This window comes from Pelophylax lessonae (assembly GCF_965119305.1).
Source record: "Pelophylax lessonae genome assembly, chromosome: 2".
In the NCBI taxonomy this organism is placed as follows: domain Eukaryota; kingdom Metazoa; phylum Chordata; class Amphibia; order Anura; family Ranidae; genus Pelophylax; species Pelophylax lessonae.
Window position 1 is genome coordinate 158185588 of NC_138769.1, and position 23027 is coordinate 158208614.

The window sequence follows — 23027 nt, forward strand, 5'->3', positions numbered from 1 at the left end:
TCAGGCTGCAAGCCAAAGCTCCATTCCCAATTTTGCATGAAGGTGTTGATGCCAAAGCCATCTAATACAGGATACAAGTCCTTCTTCCAAAGAAGGGGCGCCCCCACTCAGTGAGGGACATTTGCAGGCCTGCAAGGATATTTGACAGTAAGTTGCTGCCGTGGGACTCCAATTTGGTTGTCTCCCCCCCCCCCGTGTCATCAGAATTAGTGTCCCCATTGGAAGATTTCTCCTCTATTACTTTTCTGGAGACAACCTAAAATGTGGGGGTTTCTTATGCTTTCACTTTCAATGATAATGGTAAACAGGACAAGTAGAGGGTGAATCTCCTTAACCACTTAAGCCCCGGAAGATTTTACCCCCTTCCTGACCAGGGCCTATTTTGCGATTCGGCACTGCGTGACTTTAACGGACAATTGCGCGGTCGTGCGATGCTGTACCTAAACGAATTTGGCGTCCTTTTTTTTCCACAAACAGAGCTTTCTTTTGGTGGTATTTGATCACCTGTGCGATTTTTTGATCATGCGCTATAAACAAAAAAAGAGCGTCAATTTTGCAAAAATAACAATATTTTTCACATTTTTTTTATATGAAATTACCCCCAAGAAAAAAAATGTAAAAATCAAATTTTTTTAACATTTTCGGCCAATTTGTTTTATGCTACATATGTTTGGTAAAAAAAAAAAAAAAATCGCAAAAAGCGTATTTTGATTGGTTTGCGCAAAAGTTATTGCGTTTACTAACAAAGGGAAAGATTTTTGTTGTTTTTTTTTTTTTTTTAACACGTAATGGCGGCGATCTGCGATTTTCTTTGCGACATTGCGGCCGACAGATCGGAGCCTTGACTGACATTTTTGACACTTTTTGGGTTACCAGTGACATTTCTACAGTAATCAGTTCTATAAATATGCACTGTTACTGTAAAATTACACTGGCAGTGAAGGGGTTAACTTTTGAGAGGGAGGGGCTATGTGTGTCCCTAGGGGCGTGATTCTAACTGTGATTGGCTGTGGCTGGAGATGTATGAACAGTGATCAACGGTTCTACATAGTAGAACTGTATGATCATCATTCATACACCGGGGAGAATGACAGGCGGCTTGTTTACATTAGCCGCCTGCCTTTCTCCCTCTCCACCGACGATCGCGAGTGACCGGCGGACGATCGGGTCCGCCGGTCACACGCGGGGGGGGGGGGGTCCATGACCGCGCGGGAGCGCGCCTCCGGCAGCGCGCGCTCGCTACTGAGACCCTTACAGGCTAGCGATGTAGACCTACGTCGCTCTGCCTGTGAGGGGCTGACTGCTGAAGTAAATATACTGTGAGCAGTTGGCAAGTGGTTGAGGGGCACAGACAGCGAAAAAAAAAAAAAAACTGACACGTGCTCTCATCCCTCTTCACTCTATCCAAAACTGAAAATAATGTTTTGCCTTTAGTTATACTTTAGCTGTGCATGCCTGTGAAATTGCAGAATAATATGGTACCTGAAATTCTCAATAGGTGAAGCTTGAAAAGCCTTTACAGTTTATAGTTAACCGTAAATGATTGGTTTCACTATGACATTTGTGGCAATACCGCTCATGTGCATGGTAAATAAACAACATTGCCCAGGCATCATTTGGGCTTTAAAAGAAAAGGTAGGATCAAACAATAAAAAAGATTCTGTCACTTTATAAGGCAAGTGTGATGAAAATATTAAATATTTACCACTTCAGGTAGTGATGCAAATTGGAGACCATTCTAAAAATACAAATGCTGGTTTCTAGTCATGAGTGATACAAGATAAATATTATCCATTAAAGTATTTTTGTATGCTGTAAAGCTTGGGTGTCCAACCTTTTGGCCTCTCTGGGCCACATTGAGTGTAGATAAATTTTCTCGGGCCGCATATAAAATATATACTACAGTTAAGGCATGTAATAAAATGCCGCCGCGTCCCCCGCACTAATTTAACACAACTAGAGGATAATCAAATTAAATGGAATCAGTATACAGAGGTTTAATTCTTCTGAGAGACAATAAAGGAACACTAACCACCATGACCACTTCAGTGATTTGAAGTGGTCATGGTGGTAGGAGTCAGAAACACTGCACTTGCTCGCCCCCCCCCCCCCCCCCCCCCCCCAGCCTCTGCCTACCATTAGTTGGAAGCTGCTGTGGCCGTGCCCCCGGCCCGACTTCCTTCCTCCCCAGAAAAAAAAAATTGTCAGAGGACAGTGGGCCGCATTGCCTGCGGTTCTGGGCCGCATTGCCTGCGGTTCTGGGCCGCAGGTTGGACATGCCTGCTGTAAAGGATAAAACTATGTTTTGGTCAGAAATAAACTTTTTAGAGCAAGCATAATATCACACATTATTCCTTGTTTTCTACAGACACTTAAACCAGATGTAAGGATATATGCAGCTGAACCCCTTAATGCAGATGACTGCTATCGCTCAAAGATGAATGGGGTCCTAACCCCAAATCCCAAGCCTCCAACCACTATAGCAGATGCTGTGAAGACAAGCATTGGTCCAAACACATGGCCAGTTATAAGAGACCTGGTGGATGATGTGTTTGTAGTCACTGAAGAAGAAATTAAGGTAAAAGGGCAGTTTCTACAGTTTTCTTTTTTTTTGACAGGATCTTTATGCTTTAGTCTAAGTATAAAAACTATGGCTCACTTAAATGTTTTATTTTTTTTAAGTAACCCTATACTCTACAGGGAGAAATAATGGTATTTTTTTTAAACCTATAAAATTATTTTCAAGTACATCATAGGACACAGGGCATCCTCTTATCCATTTTAATAAGATTATGCTGCAATCTAAAAAGGTGACTGGACATTGGCAAGAATCCCTCCTGCCCGGGCACAACCCCCTCCCAGCTCAGCACAGCCTGTTTTGTAGCAAACCATAAACATTGGAAGAGGGGAGGGATCCCCGTGTCCTGTGATGAACTCCAAGAAGGTATTTTACAGGTAAACCAAAAATCCCATTTTCTATTGTACACCACAGGATACAGGGCATTTTCACATCCATTAGGATAGAGATGTCCTAATGCAATGAATAGGAGGTGAGAGCAACATGGTGACAAATTAACAGACACAAAAACCAAACCACAACAGGTTAAAACCCCACACAGCTGCCTGCAAGACCCTAAGACCGAAACTCACATCTGTAGGGGCCCAAACCTCTACCTTGAAGAACATACTTAAAATATGAACTGAGGACCAGGTAGCAGCCTTACAAACTTGAGCTACAGAAACTTTAACAGAAGCTATAAACCCCGGAGGATTTGGCTGCTTAATGACCAGGCCACTTTTTTCAACTTGGCACTGCGTGAATTTAACTGACAATCGCGCGGTCATGCAATGCTGTACCCAAACGAAATTTACGTCCTTTTTTCCCCACAAACAGAGCTTTCCTTTTGTGGTATTTGATCACCTCTGCGCTTTTTATTTTTTGCGAAATTAATAAAAAAAAAAAAGCTAAAAGTTTGTGAAAAATTGATATTTTCTACTTTGACAGTTAAAAAATATCCAATATATTAAATTTTTGTCATATATTTAGGCCAAAATGTATTTAGCTACATGTCTTTGACAAAAAAATTCTCAATGAGCGTATTTTTTAACCACTTTAAGACCGGAAGATTTTACCCCATTCCTGACCAGGCCATATTTTGCGATTCAGCACTGTGTTACTTTAACGGACAATTGCGCATTCGTGCGACGCTGTACCCAAATTAAATGTCCTTTTCTCTTACATCCTCCGACAGTCGCCGCCTCTTCATATTCGTCACAATGGGGTATTAGACTTTGCTCCGAAGGAGTAGCTAGGCAACAGAATATGTTAACATTAAAGCTTTTAACATATCCCACCCTCAAGGGGTGGTCCCCTCAGTCAATACCCTCCTACTATGTGGTACAATAAGCAGCGCTAAAAAACACTAAAAAACACTAATAACAACATAAAATCATTATAAAATCATTAGGGAGAAAATCAGAGTCCATGCACAAAGCCCGTGATGAGAAGTGAACACACTTTCTGGCAGGATCAACAGGTGCTCTAAGTGTTAGAATCCACCACCGAGTGAAATGGCCTCTCACCTTAGGCTTATTGGATATAAGCATATGACTCAAAAACTGTTATAGCGATCTCCCCTTGGTGGATGGGATGTACTCCTTCTTGTACTTCACCTCCAAGAGACCTCACACTGAACAGAAGCAACACCACAAAGTTCCCAAAGCGGACTATGTACTGCTCACAGATAGGCTTCAACCAGCAACTCCCCTTGAAACCATGAAATAGGGAAAAACACCGGGCAAGCCCATAGCGTGATACTGATAAACTTTATTCAAAATGAAGTTAAAAGACAGCCTCTTACTTGTATTAAAAGGTGAAATCGCATCAAACAATCATGCCGACGGGTCCCGTAGGTACCTCACCGGATCTCCAGACAGCAGTGGGCAACGCCTGTAAGCTCCTCCTTCCCCCCGGACGCGTGTCGTCCCCCAATGGGCGGGGACTTCTTCAGCGGTATGTGAACATGTGAACATACCGCTGAAGAAGTCCCCGCCCATTGGGGGACGACACGCGTCCGGGGGGAAGGAGGAGCTTACAGGCGTTGCCCACTGCTGTCTGGAGATCCGGTGAGGTACCTACGGGACCCGTCGGCATGATTGTTTGATGCGATTTCACCTTTTAATACAAGTAAGAGGCTGTCTTTTAACTTCATTTTGAATAAAGTTTATCAGTATCACGCTATGGGCTTGCCCGGTGTTTTTCCCTATTTCATGGTTTCAAGGGGAGTTGCTGGTTGAAGCCTATCTGTGAGCAGTACATAGTCCGCTTTGGGAACTTTGTGGTGTTGCTTCTGTTCAGTGTGAGGTCTCTTGGAGGTGAAGTACAAGAAGGAGTACATCCCATCCACCAAGGGGAGATCGCTATAAGAGTTTTTGAGTCATATGCTTATATCCAATAAGCCTAAGGTGAGAGGCCATTTCACTCGGTGGTGGATTCTAACACTTAGAGCACCTGTTGATCCTGCCAGAAAGTGTGTTCACTTCTCATCACGGGCTTTGTGCATGGACTCTGATTTTCTCCCTAATGATTTTATAATGATTTTATGTTGTTATTAGTGTTTTTTAGTGTTTTTTAGCGCTGCTTATTGTACCACATATTATTTACACAGGAATTGTATTTTGACCTGAGGAGTGCAGCTGCTTTTCGATTTATTATTGTCCTTCTGCGCCGATATTATTTTCTCTCATATTTTTGGCTATTCAATACCCTCCTACTTCCTGCAACCATATCTCAGTTTCAATGTCTAGCTTGTCAGGAGTAGCTGGTTCTCTCTTTTTGCCCCAGCCTCTGTTTTTTTTTTTTTGGATTTTTGTTTGAGTTTTTTCTCTCTCTTTACTTAGCTGTTCTTTTTGTCAGCATTAGTTAGTTCTTCTGATGAAGAGGATTATGCGGGCTGGGTCTCGGGCTGATCCCCCTGGTCGCAGGTCGTGGGTCAGTGGCTTCCCAGCCTGCCATCGAGCGTTCAGCCAGGTAACGCTCCTGGCGCAGTGAACGACCCATCCCTGTTCGGTGCAGGGATGATTGGTGAGGTGGCTACCTCACTGGACGCTGTGCGGTTTCTTAACCCCCGTTTTGTGCGTCCTGAATGCGACTCTCCCTGCCTCATGTGCAGCGGCTTGTTCGCCTGTGCGGGTCCCCCACGCCATTGAGAGGTAAGTGTATCTATGTGGGGACCTGTATATCGAGGGGGGGGGGTGTCAGTCTGGGACTGTGTAACCTGCCCCTGTTCACACTGTTTTGTCTCCCTATCACTCTGCTGCATGCTGTGGGCTGCAGGGGGGGGGGGGGGGGGGGAGCTGTGTGACACTGTCTGTGTCAGCCTGTGTTCAGTGTGCAGAGCTGTGTGCTGTGGGGCATGTTTTTCTGTCATGTTGGGGCACGATACAGCAATCGCTGCGGCGATCTGCCATGTTTTTTTGCATGGATAGTGTTATCTGCATAACTGTATTGTAGGAGCGGCGGTTTCGGCGCCATTTTGCCTGCGCTCGCTCCGGCCGCATGTTCTACATGTAGGCGGCCATTTTCTTGTAGCCTTCCATAGGCTTTAATAGAGCGCCCTGGTTTCATCACTTCCTCTTCTCCTGGGTGCACCGATCGAGGCAGCAGCAGCGGCAGGGATCTCCTCAGGTTTTATCCTTCTGTTCTTCCTATATCCATTGCCTGTGTTCAGTTTTTTGTCCCTGTGGGGGTCTCATTGTGCTTGTGTGAGGTGCGGTGGGCTGCGCTCGCCGCGCTTGTTAAAGGGGCAGTTAACCCTTTATTCTCCGGCATTTTATATTGGGGCAATGGATTCTCAGGAGGGCAAATTTCCTGCCACCTTGGTGGAAAGCCAGGGGTCTGCTGTTTCCCCCCCAGGGGGGGATTTGGCCGCTATAGTGGCTGGCCTTGCTGCTCAGGTGCAGATGCTGGTGGCTGCTCAATCTACTAAAAGACCCAGAGTTTCTATTTCCTCTGATTCTGAAGGTGATGGGGCTGTTATGGCGGGGGTCTCCTTATCAGGGTCCCGTTCCTCCCTGGATCTCGTGGGGTCCGAGGTGGAGGCTGAAGTTGAAGGGGTTGATAATTCTCCCCCTGGCTCGCCTGAAGAGCTTGCAATCATGGATGAACTGATTGCTTCCATAAAACAAACACTGCGTTTGCAGGATGAAGTGTGTCCTCCCGCTGCCTTGGCGGCTTATGGGACGCAGAGAAAACGCAGGACACCGCAGGTTTTTCCCTGCACTGATGATTTTCAGCGCGCTGTTAAGGAACAATGGCGCCACTTACGCAAACCTTTTGCTGTACCTAGTAGGTTCAAGCTGCGTTATCCTTTTTCGCCTTCCACTGATGAACGGTGGTGTGTGCCACCCCCGGTGGATCACGCAATTGCGGTTTTAAACAAATCCACTGCGATTCCTGCAGAGGATTCCCCGGTGTTCCATGATGCCACGGATAGGAGAATGGAGTCTCTTGCCCGTCATACTTATTCTGTTGCGGGTTCGATGCTAAAAGCTCTGTTTGCCTCTCTTATGGCAGCCCAGGCTGTCGCAAGTTGGACTCAGATGCTTAGGCGCGTCCTAGTGGCTGATTCGGCCTCGCCGACGACACTGGCTATGGTGGATCAAATCCATCAGGGTGTCATGTATCTGTGTGATGCGGACTTGGACTTAGTCCCGTTGGCTGCACGTGTACACAGTGTGGCGGTGTTGTCTCGCCGCCTGGTTTGGTTGAAGTGTTGGTCGGTGGACCAGTCTTCGCGTAAAACCTTAGCCAATCTGCCTTATGATGGGTCTCGCCTTTTTGGGGAGTCCTTGGATGCTTTGATAAAGGGGATCACCGGAGGTAAGAGCACTCTCTTGCCCCATTTCCCCAAGGCTAAGGGGGCTCCTGGGAAGAAGCATGCTAATTTTCGGCCTTCTCAGGGGTCCTTTCGTGCCTTTCGGTCGCACTACAAGGGCAAACCGTTCAAGGGTCAAGGCTCTCAAAAGAAGCCCTGGTCTGGAAAACAGAAGTTCGGTCAGTCCGGACCCGCTGCCCATAACAGTGCGGCCTGAAGGGGCGCCCTCACCCAGTTCTGGGGTGGGGGGACGCTTGCTCGGTTTTCTTCAACCCTGGTTGGTCCGCGTGCGGGACCGGTGGGTTCAGGAAATCGTTCGATCTGGTTACAAGATCGAGTTTCTCTCTCGGCCGGAGTGCAGGTTCTTTCCCTCAAATCTTCAACTGTCTCCGGAGCGTTTACGGGATCTGCACCTGGCGGTGCAGGACCTGAGGGCTCAGGGAGTGGTGGTTCCGGTGCCTTATCGGGACAGATTTCGGGGGTTTTATTCCAATCTGTTCACCGTGCCCAGGAAGGAGGGCAAGGTTCGTCCAATTCTGGATTTGAAGGCTCTGAACCGCTTTGTGCGGGTTCGCAAGTTCCGCATGGAATCCCTGCGGTCGGTGGTGGCTGCCCTGGTTCCGGGGGAATTCATGGCCTCCATCGATTTGAAGGATGCGTACCTTCACATCCCGATCTTCGAGGGTCACCAGAGGTACCTTCGATTCGCCGTTGCGGAGGATCATTACCAGTTCGTGGCGTTACCTTTTGGTCTCGCCTCGGCACGGGTTTTCACCAAGGTGCTTGCACAGGTTCTGGCCTTGTTGAGAGCCCAGGGCATCTCTGTCCTGGGGTATCTGGACGACATTCTGGTTCGGTCTGCGTCCAGCCAGGGTCTGGAAAAGGACCTGTCTGTCACGATGCAAACTCTACAGGAGTTTGGTTGGACGATAAATTTTCCAAAGTCGACTCTGAGTCCGTCGGTTCGTCTTCCCTACCTGGGAATGATCCTGGACTCGGTCCAGGTGAAGGTCTTCCTGCCGGAAGACAAACTCAGGACTCTTCAGGAGGAAGTCAGGTCCCTCAGGGACGTTCCACACTCGTCTCTGCGGGCATGCATGAGATGTCTGGGATTGATGGTCTCGGCCTTCGAAGCGATTCCATTCGCCCAGTTTCACACGCGGGGTCTCCAGGCGGAGATCCTGTCCAGGTGGGACGGGCGACCTCACTCTCTGGATCTTCAGATCTCGTTGAGCCATCGCACCAGAAGGAATCTTCTATGGTGGCTCCAGTCCCCGATGGTATCGGGGGGCAAGTCCTTTCGTCCTGTCTCGTGGACGGTGATCACCACGGATGCCAGCCTGTCGGGCTGGGGTGGTGTTCTGGGCGTTCTGTCCGCCCAGGGAACTTGGTCAGAGGGGGAGTCCTCCCTTCCGATCAACATTTTGGAGTTACATGCAATAAACCTCTGCCTTCGTCGTTGGACGGTCCGGCTGCAGGGCTGTCCGGTTCGGGTGCAGACGGACAATGCCACGGCGGTGGCCTACATCAACCACCAAGGGGGCACCAGGAGTGCCCGAGCGGCTCGGGAAGTGGCCGACATTCTGTCTTGGGCCGAGACTCATGTCCCGGCGATAACGGCAGTTCACATTCCGGGGGTGGAGAACTGGCAGGCGGACTATCTGAGTCGCCAGGCCCTGGATCAGGGGGAATGGTCTCTCCACCCGGCTGTCTTCCAGATGTTGTGCGCGAAGTGGGGTCTTCCAGATGTGGACCTGTTCGCGTCTCGTCTCAACAACAAGGTTCGTGGCAAGGACGCGCGACCCTCGGGCAGACGCGTCGGAACGCGTTAGTGGTCCCGTTGCATCAGTACAAGCTGATGTATGCGTTTCCACCGATTCAGTTGCTATCCAGGTTCCTTCGCAGGTTGCACTCGGAACGCAGCACGGTGATTCTTGTGGCACCGGACTGGCCTCGCCGGTCCTGGTACGCAGACCTCGTGAATCTGGCGGTCGACGCCCCGTGGCGTCTACCTCTTCGAGACGATCTCCTGTCTCAGGGGCCGATATACCATCCTGCTTTACAGTCGCTGGCTTTGACGGCCTGGCTGTTGAGACTGAGGTCCTGAAGGAGAGGGGTCTCTCCCCTGAGGTCATTCATACATTGGTCAACGCGAGGAAGTCTTCCTCGGGGAAGGTTTACTACCGAACCTGGAAGGCCTATTTTGCCTGGTGTGAGTCCAGGGGGTTTTCACCCCGCACGTACTCGGTTTCTCGAGTGTTGTCCTTCCTTCAGGCAGGTGTCGATCAGCCATTCTTTTTCAACGTCCCGTAGCTTCAAACTCTTTGGTTGGCACTTTTGTTCAGGGAGTGCGGCATCTGGTACCTCCTAGGAGGGATCCTCTGCCCCTTGGGACTTGAATCTCATTCTACAACGTGCTCCTTTTGAACAGATCAGGGAGATCTTGTTGTCTATGTTGTCCAAAAAGGTCGCCTTTTTGGTTGCGATCACTTCGGCTCGCAGAGTGTCGGAGCTTGCGGCTTTGTCCTGCAAGTCTCCGTATCTGGTTATTCACTTGGATAAGGTGGTCTTGCGACCTAATCCTTCTTTTCTTCCGAAGCGAGTTTCGGAATTCCATCTCAATGAGGATATTGTCTTGCCTTCGCTGTGCGCGAAGCCTAAACATCCGAAAGAGGTGAGGTTGCATTCTTTGGATGTTGTTCGGGCGATTAGGGTTTACCTTAAATCGACTGAGTCTTTTCGAAAGACGGATTCTCTGTTTGTTCTTCCAGAGGGTCCTCGGAAGGGCATGGCGGCGTCGGCCTCTACCATCGCCAAATGGATCAGGCAGACCATTGAACAGGCATATGTCTTGCAGGGGAAAGTTCCCCCTATGCCTGTGAAGGCGCACTCTACTAGATCTCTGAGTACGTCTTGGGCCTGTCGTCATGGGGCTTCTGTGGCCCAGGTGTGTAAGGCGGCAACCTGGTCGACCGTACACACTTTCACAAGATTCTACAAGGTGGATGTTCAGGCATCGGCGTATGCTTCCTTTGGCCGCAAGGTTCTTAGTGCGGCAGTTCCCTAGGGTCCCTTGTTGGGGCCCCTGGCTGTTGGGATACGTTTTTTATCCCCTGGTTATTTGTTTTTCCTGGGTTGTTGCTCCTGTTGAGCAAGTTTTTTTCCTGTTGCCCAGCTGGTTTCCTTCCTTTGGTAAGGTTCCTTTCTTTGATGCGGAGACTGCGTTGCCTTACGGCGCGGATGCGTTTCCCACCCCTCATGTTTGCACTGCTTTGGGACGTCCCCATTGTGACGAATATGAAGAGGCGGCGACTGTCGGAGGACGTAAGAGAAAACGGAATTTTTGTAAATTTTTGTAATTTTTGTCGGAGTCCTCCGACAGTCGCCGCCCCCGCCCCTCTTTTGGGATTTGGTTGTATACTCTACTGCTATTCCACTGAAACTGAGATATGGTTGCAGGAAGTAGGAGGGTATTGACTGAGGGGACCACCCCTTGAGGGTGGGATATGTTAAAAGCTTTAATGTTAACATATTCTGTTGCCTAGCTACTCCTTCGGAGCAAAGTCTAATACCCCATTGTGACGAATATGAAGAGGCGGCGACTGTCGGAGGACTCAGAGAAAGGAATTTTACAGGTAAGATTTTACAAAAATTCTGTTTTTTTTCCCCACAAATAGAGCTTGCTTTTGGTGGTATTTGATCACCTGTGCGATATTTTTAATTTTTGAAAAAAAGAGCGACAATTTTGAAAAAAAACAAAACACTATTTTTCACATTCTGCTATATAACATTCCCCCCAAAAAAATTTACAAATCAAAATGTTTTTAACATTTTAGGCAAATTTGTTTACTGCTACATATTTTTGTCAAAAAAAAAAAAAAATTGCAATAAGCGTATTTTGATTGGCTTGCGCAAAAGTTACTAACTACACTTTGTAATTTTTATTGTTTTTTTACTAGTAATAGCGGCGATCTGCGATTTTTTTTTTTTTTGCGGGACTGTGACATTGCGGTGGACAGATCGGACTCCTAACTGACATTTGACACTTTTGAGGGGACCAGTGACATTACTACAGTAATCAGTGCTTAAAATATGCACTGTTACTGTAATAATGACACTGGCAGGTAAGGGGTTAACACTGTTGGTGATCAAGGGGTTAAATGTGTGCCTCATGCTTACTGATGTGTGTGGGGGGGGAGGGGGTTCTGTGACACAGACAGAGATCGCAGGTTCAAATATGCTGATTCCTGTGATCTGTCCCTGTCTGTCACAGAGAAGATCCGCCCACTTTGTTTACACAAAGTGGGCGGATTTTCTTACTCTTTTCCCAACGATCTGAGAAGAGAGACGTGATCACTGTCTCTCCTCCTCCGGCCGACTCCTGCTGTGTCTAAACACAGCGGGAGCGAGCCTTCGACGGTGCGCGCCGCCGAGACAGGCAGGAATCCAGCGACGTAGGTCACCCAGGGCTGCCACTGTGCTGCAGTAGCAGCAACGTGAGCAGTCCGGAAGTGGTTAAATAGCGCAAAAAGCACCAGCAATCCAGGTAGAATGAGCAGTTACAAAGAACAGTGGAAACTTTCTTTCACTGCCTGCCGCCCGCCGTATAAACAAATGACCGCGGGCTGGATCTTTTCGTTCTGGGCCGACGTCATAGGACGTTGCCCAGTCTCACCACAATGGTGCACGGCGATCACAGGGACACAGCACGACTCCAATTTCAGTAAAGAGCCTACCTTTACCCATTACAATTACTCTTTACCCATGTGATCAGCTGTGTACAGCTGATCATATGTAAACAAAGTGACATTTATCGGCTTTCCTCCCCTCACACAATCAGCGGGATCTCCTCACAGGGGAGACCTGTACTGATAATCAGTGTCCTTATTATCAATGCAGCCCCAACAGTGAGGTCATTCTGTGCCCATCAGTGATGCAAGTCAGTGCCTGCTCATCAGTGTCACCTATCATTGCCCATAAGTGCCGCCTCATCAGTGAAGATGAAAAATTGCTTATTTACAAAATTGTCTGACAAAAAAAAAAAAAATTTCAGTCTATTTTTGTTCTATTTTAGCAAAAATTAAAAAAAAATTAGCAGTGATTTAATGCCACCAAAAGAAAGCTCTATTTGTGGGACAAAAATTATAAATTGTGAGTGTCAAAGGGAGCCTGCACCTCCATCTTCAGGGTCTCACGCACAGATACAATCAGTGCATGCACCAGCGCCTTTTCATGCGCGGTCGCAGACGTGGAGAAATCATCCTTACTATTAGGAGCATTCCAGGTGCGTGGTTGCAGACTCAGCTGGGTGACCCACGTCCACAGTGGCCGAATCAGATTCAGGATCTGACGAGACAGATGAGGCACGGGGACAGCTTTTTGCTAGCCTGTCACCCACAAGTCACCTCCAACCAGGACACAAGGGACTCCAGGACCGGCGTCAGTGCATGGATTGATGGTTGGGCCCCGCAGCCTCAGAGAGGGATCAGGTGGGGAAATGTGCTCCAAAGACTCCATGAGGCACCAGGGGGACTCCACAAAAAGTGTAAAACACTGCTAAGGGACAACACCCAACACGGTGGCAGCATCACCCCGTCGCCAGGCACAAAGCACCAAGCGATCCTCAGCCAAGAGGGAGAGGACCCCACCAGACTCTCCACCAACAGAAACAGGCACCTGCAGCCACCAGGAGAATCTGCACTACACGTGCCGTGATCAGGAAGTAAAATGATCCAGGAGTAGGCACCAGTGGATGAGGAGGGGCTCCCACTACCAAAATCGCCGCCCACAGGGCTCCACGGTCATGGTCGCCACTATTTCCAATAGCAAACCACAATAAAATGGCCGCAGGACTACAAAAATATGATTGCCATGTATAGAAACACACAGGCTACGACAGAATGGCGGCACAAAAAGGCCTACAGGGACCCAGGAGGGAGACCAGGCTTCAAGGACAGATCCAGGCAGGACGGGGGCCCTGGCAGGAGTCCCCACCAGGTATAGCCCCACCACACGATCTTCCGGTCACCGGCGATACCCCCCCCCCCAATGCCAGTTAGGGCCCTGCCCCATCCCAGGAAAGTGGCCAGACTACCCAAAAAGCCCCAGCATGTGGGGGGGGGGGGGCAGGATGAGGGACTTGGCAGGGGGAGGGCCTTCGGGAAGAAGGGGAACCCGGGGGTCCAACTGTCCCAAGGAGGGGCTCACGTCCACCCCAAACCCTCGAGGGGGGAAGAGGGGGGGACAGCAACTCACCATACCAGGAACCAGGCAGGAACCGCTTCAGGCAAGACACCTCTTCGTTGAAATGGGGGGCTGTCAGCCAGGAGGAATGCTGAGACACGGTCGTATGCGACCTTGCGAGGCATTTAACTCGCAGGCCAGCCCCCGTCCAGTGGGGCTATGTCGTGGCTGACCCAGTGCGGAGCTGAGGTCTGCGAGCACTCACTGGCCAGACTGGGGTGACCATTGGATCTAGACTATTCAGCCCGTCGCCCAGTAGGGCAGTTGATTGTAGATCTCACAGGAAAAAATCCAGGAGAAAAACATTTTCTATCTAAAAATTTTTTGCCAGGACCAAAGATCCCAGGAAGGAAAAAAGTCCTTACTCATGACTAGGCAGAGAAAAATTGAGTGGCTAAAGCAGAGAGAGGGAGTATACCCTGTGGGACTGCCTATGGGTGTAGCCAGAATTCTTTTTTGCCTAGTGTCCTACTCCTGTAGGAGGCAGTATAACCCAATAGTTATGAATATCAGGAGCTGTGTCCATCAATGAATGGAAGAGTAATAGCCATATTGTGTTTAGAACTTTTGAAATTTACTTCTATTGTCCTACTCTAAAATGAGAGTTACCAAATGCAGAGACTCCCATTACCATATTCCATTACCAATATTTTGATGCAGAACAAATTTTCAATGTAAGCATGGTGCAGTGCATTGCGAAAGTATTCGTTCCCCTTGAACTTTTCATCCTTTTGCCACATTTCAGGCTTCAAACATAAAGATATAAAACTGTATTTTTTTTTGAAGAATCAACAAGTGGAACACAATCATGAAGTGGAACGAAATTTATTGGATATTTCAAATTTTTTTAACAAATAAAAAACTGAAAAATTGGTCTTGCAAAATTATTCAGCCCCCTTAGGTTAATACTATGTAGCGCCACCTTTTGCTGCGATTACAGCTGTAAGTCGCTTGGGTATGTCTCTATCGGTTTTGCACATTGAGAGACTGAAATTTTTGCCTATTCCTCCTTGCAAAACAGCTCGAGCTCAGTGAGGGTGGATGGAGAGCGTTTGTGAACAGCAGTTTTCAGTTCTTTCCACAGATCCTCAATTGGATTCAGGTCTGGACTTTGACTTGGCCATTCTAACACCTGGATATGTTTATTTGTGAACCATTCCATTGTAGATTTTGCTTTATGTTTTGCATCATTGTCTTGTTGGAAGACAAATCTCCGTCCCAGTCTCAGGTCTTTTGCAGACTCCATCAGGTTTTCTTCCAGAATGGTCCTGTATTTGGCTCCATCAATCCTCCCATCAATTTTAACCATCTTCCCTGTCCCTGCTGAAGAAAAGCAGGCCCAAACCATGATGCTGCCACCACCATGTTTGAAAGTGGGGATGGTGAGTTCAGGGTGATGAGCTGTGTTGCTTTTACGCCAAACATAAGGTTTTGCATTGTTGCCAAAAAGTTTGATTTTGGTTTCATCTGACCAGAGCACCTTCTTCCACGTTTGGTGTGTCTCCCAGGTGGCTTGTGGCAAACTTTAAACGGCACTTTTTATGGATATCTTTAAGAAATGGCTTTCTTCTTGCCACTCTTCCATAAAGGCCAGATTTGTGCAGTATACGACTGATGGTTGTCCTATGGACAGAGTCTCCCACCTCAGCTGTAGATCTCTGCAGTTCATCCAGAGTGATCATGGGCCTCTTGGCTGCATCTCTGATGAGTCTTCTCCTTGTATGAGCTGAAAGTTTAGAGGGATGGCCAGGTCTTTGTAGATTTAGCTTTAAACTTCTCCACAACAGTATCTCGGACCTGCCTGGTGTGTTCCTTGTTCTTCATGATGCTATCTGCGCTTTAAATGGACCTCTGAGACTATCACAGTGCAGGTGCATTTATACGGAGACTTGATTACACACAGGTGGATTCGATTTATCATCATTAGTCATTTAGGTCAACATTGGATCATTCAGAGATCCTCACTGAACTTCTGGAGAGAGTTTGCTGCACTGAAAGTAAAGGGGCTGAATAATTTTGCACGCCCAATTTTTCAGTTTTTTATTTGTTAAAGTTTGAAATATCCAATAAATTTCGTTCCACTTCATGATTGTGTCCCACTTGTTGATTCTTCACAAAAAATTACAGTTTTATATCTTTATGTTTGAAGCCTGAAATGTGGCAAAAGGTCGAAAAGTTCAAGGGGGCCGAATACTTTCGCAATGCACTGTAGATCTTTGCATAATTTCTATTTATTAACTGGGGTACAGAGGTGACAAATACTCATCCTTAAATCCTCATTTTGGAACAAATCGTAAGGAACAATCAATCGATAGACATGTGTAGCACCCTCCTAGGTAGGTGCTAGGAAAACACATTTGGTGGCTCTGTTCTGCATATCAGTAGAGCCAGATCTGTTAGCTTAGCCCAGGGATCCTCAAACTACGGCCCTCCAGCTGTTGCGGAACTGCACATCCCATGAGGCATTGTAAAAGACCCCTGGGTTAGCCTGTCACATGTATTTAGGTGTGATTTATTGGGTCTAAGGGAGTCTCCCCACTGTATTCAATAAGGGAGCTTGTTGGACAGTGGAGGAAACCTGACAAATAGCACACCAGGGTTTATGGCTGTCCCAGTGGGTGGGCATTGCTGCAATGCATCCTGAGATTGGTAATGAATCTGGAGGGAGCATGTGACAGGGTGTTTTTTGGCAGGAGCAAAGTCCCAGGAGGAGGTGGATGGCTGTCTCTCCTCCTGATGTGAGGAAGGTGGTTCAGGCAGTCGGCCTGTTGAACCAGGTGTGGAGCTGGGCTGCAGAGGATCCAGTGTGCTGACCAGTGGAGCTGTTGGGCAGAAGACTTTGGGAAAAACAGTATCGTGAGTACTGAGGGATCTGCTCAAGGGTCTGTCTAGGAGAGGATACCACTCCAGAGAAGCCGGGATCAAGGAGCCAGATCACACAGATTGTTACAGAAAAAAGGGGTGCCAAGTAGTTAACCCTGAAGATTAGGGGCAAAGGAGGTGCCAGGAAGGGCCCTGAAGTTGTTCAGCACTACAGTCTACTTCAGAGTACAGCTTACCTCAGGAAGCTTTATTACTTCATTCACAGCCAAGGGCAAAGTGAAGCAGCGGCCTAGCCGTGACTAGCTCTATTCAGCTTTACTCAGGTCGTCCCAGCCAATTGTGCATAATGTATAAAGTTGGAGTATCCCACTCATTCCCTTCTAGCCAAGTTCCAATTAAAACCTAAAAACCAAAAGATACTGGACTGCTTCTTGTCTGAGGTAAAACACTTAGAAAAATGCCAGACTATTCGGTTGTTGCTAATGGTAACCCAGGGGAACCCACACACAGCAGCTCTCATGGGAGTAGTGCTACACCTGCATATGGACAGGAGAATAAGGTCTCTGTCAAGCTGGCCATTTAATCAGGGACTGAAAGAATGGGTTGCAGCGCACAGAAATCTAGCACAGGTAGCATATGTTTGCAGCACCCAATTATTAAAAGAGTAGCACCACAGTGCACCAACACACATACAGTACAATACCGCAGTGCCTAGGTGTGAAGGAGCCCTTAACCACTGGAAAACTACTAGAGGGTAGAAAGGCTGCAGTGGCTCCATGCAGGCCAAAAAAAAAAAAAACTCTTCACCTGTTTCGGAGCTTGCAAATGTCTGAAGAGCATCCTGTTCAGCCTGTATACAAAACATTTTGGAAAACATTGTTTGGGTCTCTAGAGCCCCCTCGACAGCCAATACCTCCAATCTGGAACTGGTCCCATTTATGATGAGGTGAGAGGAAAGGAGGAATCGCACCATCCCACCACTGGAGAGCCACGGAAGGATCCACATTAGTCTGGGGGCTATTTAAGCGTTAGCGGTCTTGGTGCTATAAGGCATACGAGACCCACTCTATCTGGTAAGTGACCCAACCTCACCTTACCACGGTGGAGAGGAATCACAGCCACACTTTTGTCACATAGTGGACCGGAAAATATCCACATTGAGCACCTGCACCGTATATATGCTGGATGAGCATATTTGCACAAGAAAGCTATTGCTTTGAACTTTGTCACCACAGTCACAATATATGGACTTGATATAGCTACTTTGAGCCACGTGCACTTTAAATACCAATATTGTAAATAATCATCGACTCACTATTTGCACTATTGTATTGAATTTATATAGAGTTTATATTTTTTTTTTTACATATTTATATTTCGATGATGAAATAGATGTGTACTTATACCATCAATTTTATTTGTGTGAAACAGTGATAATATTGTTTACATTGCACAATCCCTAAGGCTCCTTTCACACAGTCCGCTCCGTCGGTGGACTCCGTGCTGCTCAGCGGGGGATCGATACACAGATACCCGCTGAGCAGGCAGGTGACAGCTCCCTCTCCGCTCTGTGTGCGGAGATGGAGGTGTCAGAGCCTGCTGCTCTCTATGGGGAATTGGATGAGAGCAGACCGCCTGTCCGCTCTCATCTGATCCCATCCGATCCCCTGGACGGATGGAAAATAGGATTTCCATCCATCCGGATGAATCCGGATGCGGATGGCAGCGGGCGTCAGCGGACATGTCTCCGCTGACATCCACTGCTCCATAGGGATGTATTGAGGATCCAATCAGATCCGCCTAAAAAACTGACAGGCGGATCTGTTTGGATCGTTTGTGTGAAAGGACCCTTAGGGTTGTACTCACGGATTTTATTGTTCATGATTTTGTTATATTCACTATATATATTTTTGCACAAAATCTCTGTAAAGGGTTGTATACATACTAGCAAGCGCTGTAGGTAGCCTCACCAAAAGGCTATTACTGATAAATTCCTCACTAACCATTCTATAGCTGCTGCTTTTCATTAATTTTAAACACATCAATTAAATACATCTATATACCAATAGGCACGGGGAATATACCTCCGGTATATTTTTTATAACATTAACTGCCATGTCTGTCATACAAGGGATTTCAGCAAAGCAGTTAGCCCCATGTTTACATTTTGTGTTCACAAGCAATTACTATTGAACATGCAGTTAAAGCGGAGTTCCAGCCATTTACTCACCTGTCCAACGGTCCAGCGATGCGGCCGCCGGAAGCCTCGATCCTCTCCCTCGGCGCCGGCATCACTGCTGTGGGCACCCGGCTGTTACAGTTTGCGGCTTCACAGCCGGGTACCCACTGCGCATGCGCGAGTCGCGCTGCGTGCCGTGATTGGCCGGCAATCTTCTGGGACCTCTGACGTGTCCCAGAAGATTGCAGGGAGGGAGGGGGAGAGGAGAACTTCCGCTCAGGGCGCCGCGGCGCTCCGAGCGGAAGTGGGAGCGGGTACCTGTCAAAACTAGGTACCCGCTCCCCCCCCCCAAAAAATGACATGCCAAATGTGGCATGTCAATGAAATGTAGAAAATCCGCGCTTAGGATAATTTTAGATTTCTAGTGTTTGATATTGGCTGCAGCCTACCTTTATACTATATTCCTAAGAATATAGTGAGAATGAAGGAAAAAAGGGGGAAGGTGTATGGCGCTGCCAAAAAGTGCTGATGGTTCTGTATGTCCAAAATAGGTGCTAAAAGTATATACGATATAAATCACCACTATAAATTATAATTAAAGTGTCCAGTGCATCATATGTGTATCCCTAATAAATATGTGCAATACTGTAGGATATTCAACTCTGTGGATGATAAATATTTGTGCTAAACTGTGAGAAAAGGTTGATACAAAATTGGTGTGAATTGGTGTGTATACAGTTTGATAAGAAAATTAAAAATAAATAAAATGTATAAAATATACAAAATATAAAAAACAGTTGGATCCACTTAAATCTACAGCCTTATGATCGTAAAATACAAAGCATCAGGTATGGCATAAATAAGGTGTACAGTAGGTATATAAATATTATGGCAGCAATAGTACAAGAATAAATAAGTCCGTAACACCTAAGAAAGGCGGATAGTCCCACAATGTTAAAAAGACTTTTCCTAAAAAACAGGGCAAAAGGTGACTTGAGTGCAGGTGCTCTGATAATAAATATTGAAGGTGCTCAGGTATATGGTGACCATTCAGTGCTCCCCGCACCCCTTGGACCGCACTCACCAGAGCTATATACCCCTGCAGGGGTGTCAGGCCTTGAATCTATAATCTGGGTCTCCTCCACTGACCATCAAAGTGGTTGGGTGGTCCAATTATCTGCCCGAATCTTGTAAACACTCCTGAAGACGTCATCACGACGAAACGTACGTAGAGCCCGAATCTTGTAAACACTCCTGAAGACGTCATCACGACGAAACGTACGTAGAGCGTCATCGCGTCACATCCGCCTAAGTGGAACGCACATCCGCCCTGTGGAACGCACGGCGTCCCGGAAGTGCGCTACTATTGCTATTTTTTCATGCCACTACCCTCTATTCGTTTGTGAGTACCTAATTTTTAATCTTTAATAAAGTATTTTAAAAAACGGTACTACTCTATGTGAGCCTTCTTCCCCCATATATCGGTACACCTTTGGACCCTAATACCAAGGAGCCGGGTTTACAAGATTCGGGCAGATAATTGGACCACCCAACCACTTTGATGGTCAGTGGAGGAGACCCAGATTATAGATTCAAGGCCTGACACCCCTGCAGGGGTATATAGCTCTGGTGAGTGCGGTCCAAGGGGTGCGGGAGCACTGAATGGTCACCATATACCTGAGCACCTTCAATATTTATATCAGAGCACCTGCACTCAAGTCACCTTTTGCCCTGTTTTTTAGGAAAAGTCTTTTTAACATTGTGGGACTATCCGCCTTTCTTAGGTGTTACGGACTTATTTATTCTTGTACTATTGCTGCCATAATATTTATATACCCACTGTACACCTTATTTATGCCATACCTGATGCTTTGTATTTTACGATCATAAGGCTGTAGATTTAAGTGGATCCAACTGTTTTTTATATTTTGTATATTTTATACATTTTATTTATTTTTAATTTTCTTATCAAACTGTATACACACCAATTCACACCAATTTTGTATCAACCTTTTCTCACAGTTTAGCACAAATATTTATCATCCACAGAGTTGAATATCCTACAGTATTGCACATATTTATTAGGGATACACATATGATGCACTGGACACTTTAATTATAATTTATAGTGGTGATTTATATCGTATATACTTTTAGCACCTATTTTGGACATACAGAACCATCAGCACTTTTTGGCAGCGCCATACACCTTCCCCCTTTTTTCCTTCAAATGTGGCATGTCGGGGGGTCAGGACTCCCTAAAGCGGAAGTTCCACTTTTGGGTGGAACTCCGCTTTAAGCCTTTAGGTTCGGTTCGCACTATTGTGTGTTGGGAACATACGCACAATCATGTGCATTCCCAACATGCAAGAGACATGCACTGCTCTTTAGCAGACGTATGGGGGTGGCATCCTAACCCACGATGCGATTTTAAAAAGAGGTTCCAGGACTTTTTTCTCTGTGTTTCTGTAGGTGGGCAGCCCATTGAAATGAATTGGCTGCCCTACCCACAGAATGTGGGTTGCACAGATCCAAAAGGAGCCATAGAGAACAGTTTTATGGCCAGCAACACATTAAGCATGGTTACATATTTGTCCCCATGTCAGCAGTAGCAAGCAATATACTACACTCCTGCTTTCAGATAATCTGTTACCTTTATGGACAGCATAAAAAGTCTGCACTTCAAGTTGTACCACTGAATAAAACTCTTTGAGACAATCTGTAAAATACAATGTTTTAGCTTTCCTTCAACTTTGTCTCTACACAGCAAGCTACGCAGTTGGTGTGGGAGAGAATGAAGCTCCTAATTGAACCCACAGCTGGTCTTGGTTTGGCTGCTGTCCTTTCCAGACGTTTTCAAGAGACAACACACGATTTACAGAACATTTGTATAATTCTATGTGGCGGAAACCTGGATATGAGCAGCATAGACTGGGTGAAGGAGCCTCTAAAACACAGCAACTGAGAGATCACAACAAAAATCTAACTTCACTACCCACAAAAAAAAAAACGAATGACTTTTTTTACCTTCCTTTTTTTTTTTATTCACTCATCCTAAAATAAGAAAACTGCTGACTTCTCTTTCCTTAATTTGGTATTCACTCATCATAAAATAAATACAAATCATAACTGAATATTGTCTGAGGCACAAACATTTTTGGGTGTTAAAAGGATTAATCCATCTCTACTTCAGCAGGATCAATCTCAATCTCATTTTTCACCCAAGTCACTGGGAGAGGTACATAAGGGTCATAAGTCCATTTAGGATAAACACGCTTATACAAATTCATTAATACGGTGTCCTGTGACTTCAACTGTCCATCAAAATGACACTTCATGTGGCCATGTGTTCCTGATAGATGAGAGAGAAAAAAAAGACGTGATTAATTTAGTCTTGTACATTAACTGTTATTTTCTTAAATGTTTTTCCACTTTCTTAAAAAAATTGAGAAATCCCTCTTTTGGTTGCAATGATGCAGCCTGGTAGGTGTCCCCCTGCTTCAAGCTCCTGATGGTCATCGTTTTTGATACAATGTAGCTCTGACCTCAGAAACTCATAGCTTGTCAATGAAGTTCCAAGCCCTGAGCTGAGTTTAACCAAAAAAGGTCCATTAGTTTTCAATACGCCAGCAGAGCTATTTTTTGACAGACACGGATTACCAGGATTTAAAAACAGGCTAACTCAGAGAGTAGTCCACATGATAAAGGATGGAAAAGAGTTTGAATGCAGAAATCCGCTTTAAAACGTTTTTTTAACATGATAGTTTGATACACAAAAGGGAGTGTAACAAGCAAAATGTTCTATTTTCAAAGGACAAGTTTAAAGTGGTTCTAAAGTTATACGGTTTAAAATACCTTTCAGTCCCTGTTTCTCTTCCTCCCCCTCAAATACTTACTTGATTCTGTATCGAGACAGGGCTCATCTGCAGGTCTTCTGTCCTCTCTCTTTCTCAGGCTTGGCTGAGAGCAGCGGGAGCCATTAGCTCCCGCTGCTGTCAGTCAAATCCAGTGAGGAGAGTGGGAGGTGGAGCGAGCCATGCTGTGTGCATCAATGGACACACAAAATCTGGCTCTGGAGAGCAGGGCCGGTTTTAGACAAAGTGTGGCCCTGGGCAAACCTAAAAGTGGGGCCCCAAATATTTTTATATTCTGCCAAAAATATAGGCGCCATATATGGTGATATGCTGCGCGGCACCCAATTGCACCAACCGGCAAGGGAAAGGGAAGAGAGGGGCCGTGTCCTTCCACAGGTACGCTAGGAATCTGTAAGATCGGTGATATGGGCTCCTGACAGTGACGTGGCCCCTTTGTAAAATCTTTAGACACAAGGAACAAAAGTGCAATAATTTATAAACAAGTGCAATATAAATAATTCACAAACCAAGACCAGTGCATTACAAAAATCA

At 46.5% G+C, this 23027-nt stretch overlaps 2 protein-coding genes across 2 annotated transcripts in view; one reads left to right on the top strand and one right to left on the bottom strand.

Moving 5' to 3' along the window:
- Positions 1 to 21595, top strand: part of SRR (serine racemase) — a gene marked incomplete at its 5' end in the record, with an annotated part of 38102 nt that extends 16507 nt beyond the window's left edge. The window contains 2 exons of the mRNA XM_082244313.1: positions 2369 to 2578; positions 21389 to 21595. Of these exons, the coding sequence (XP_082100439.1) occupies positions 2369 to 2578; positions 21389 to 21586 (408 nt within the window). The 3' untranslated portion in view covers positions 21587 to 21595. The remainder of the gene's footprint in view (positions 1 to 2368; positions 2579 to 21388) is intronic.
- Positions 21596 to 21639: 44 nt separating this feature from the next.
- Positions 21640 to 23027, bottom strand: part of TSR1 (TSR1 ribosome maturation factor) — a 48437-nt gene continuing 47049 nt past the window's right edge. Inside the window, exon 15 of the mRNA XM_082244352.1 lies at positions 21640 to 21973. Coding sequence (XP_082100478.1) covers positions 21795 to 21973 — 179 coding nt within the window. The 3' untranslated portion in view covers positions 21640 to 21794. The remainder of the gene's footprint in view (positions 21974 to 23027) is intronic.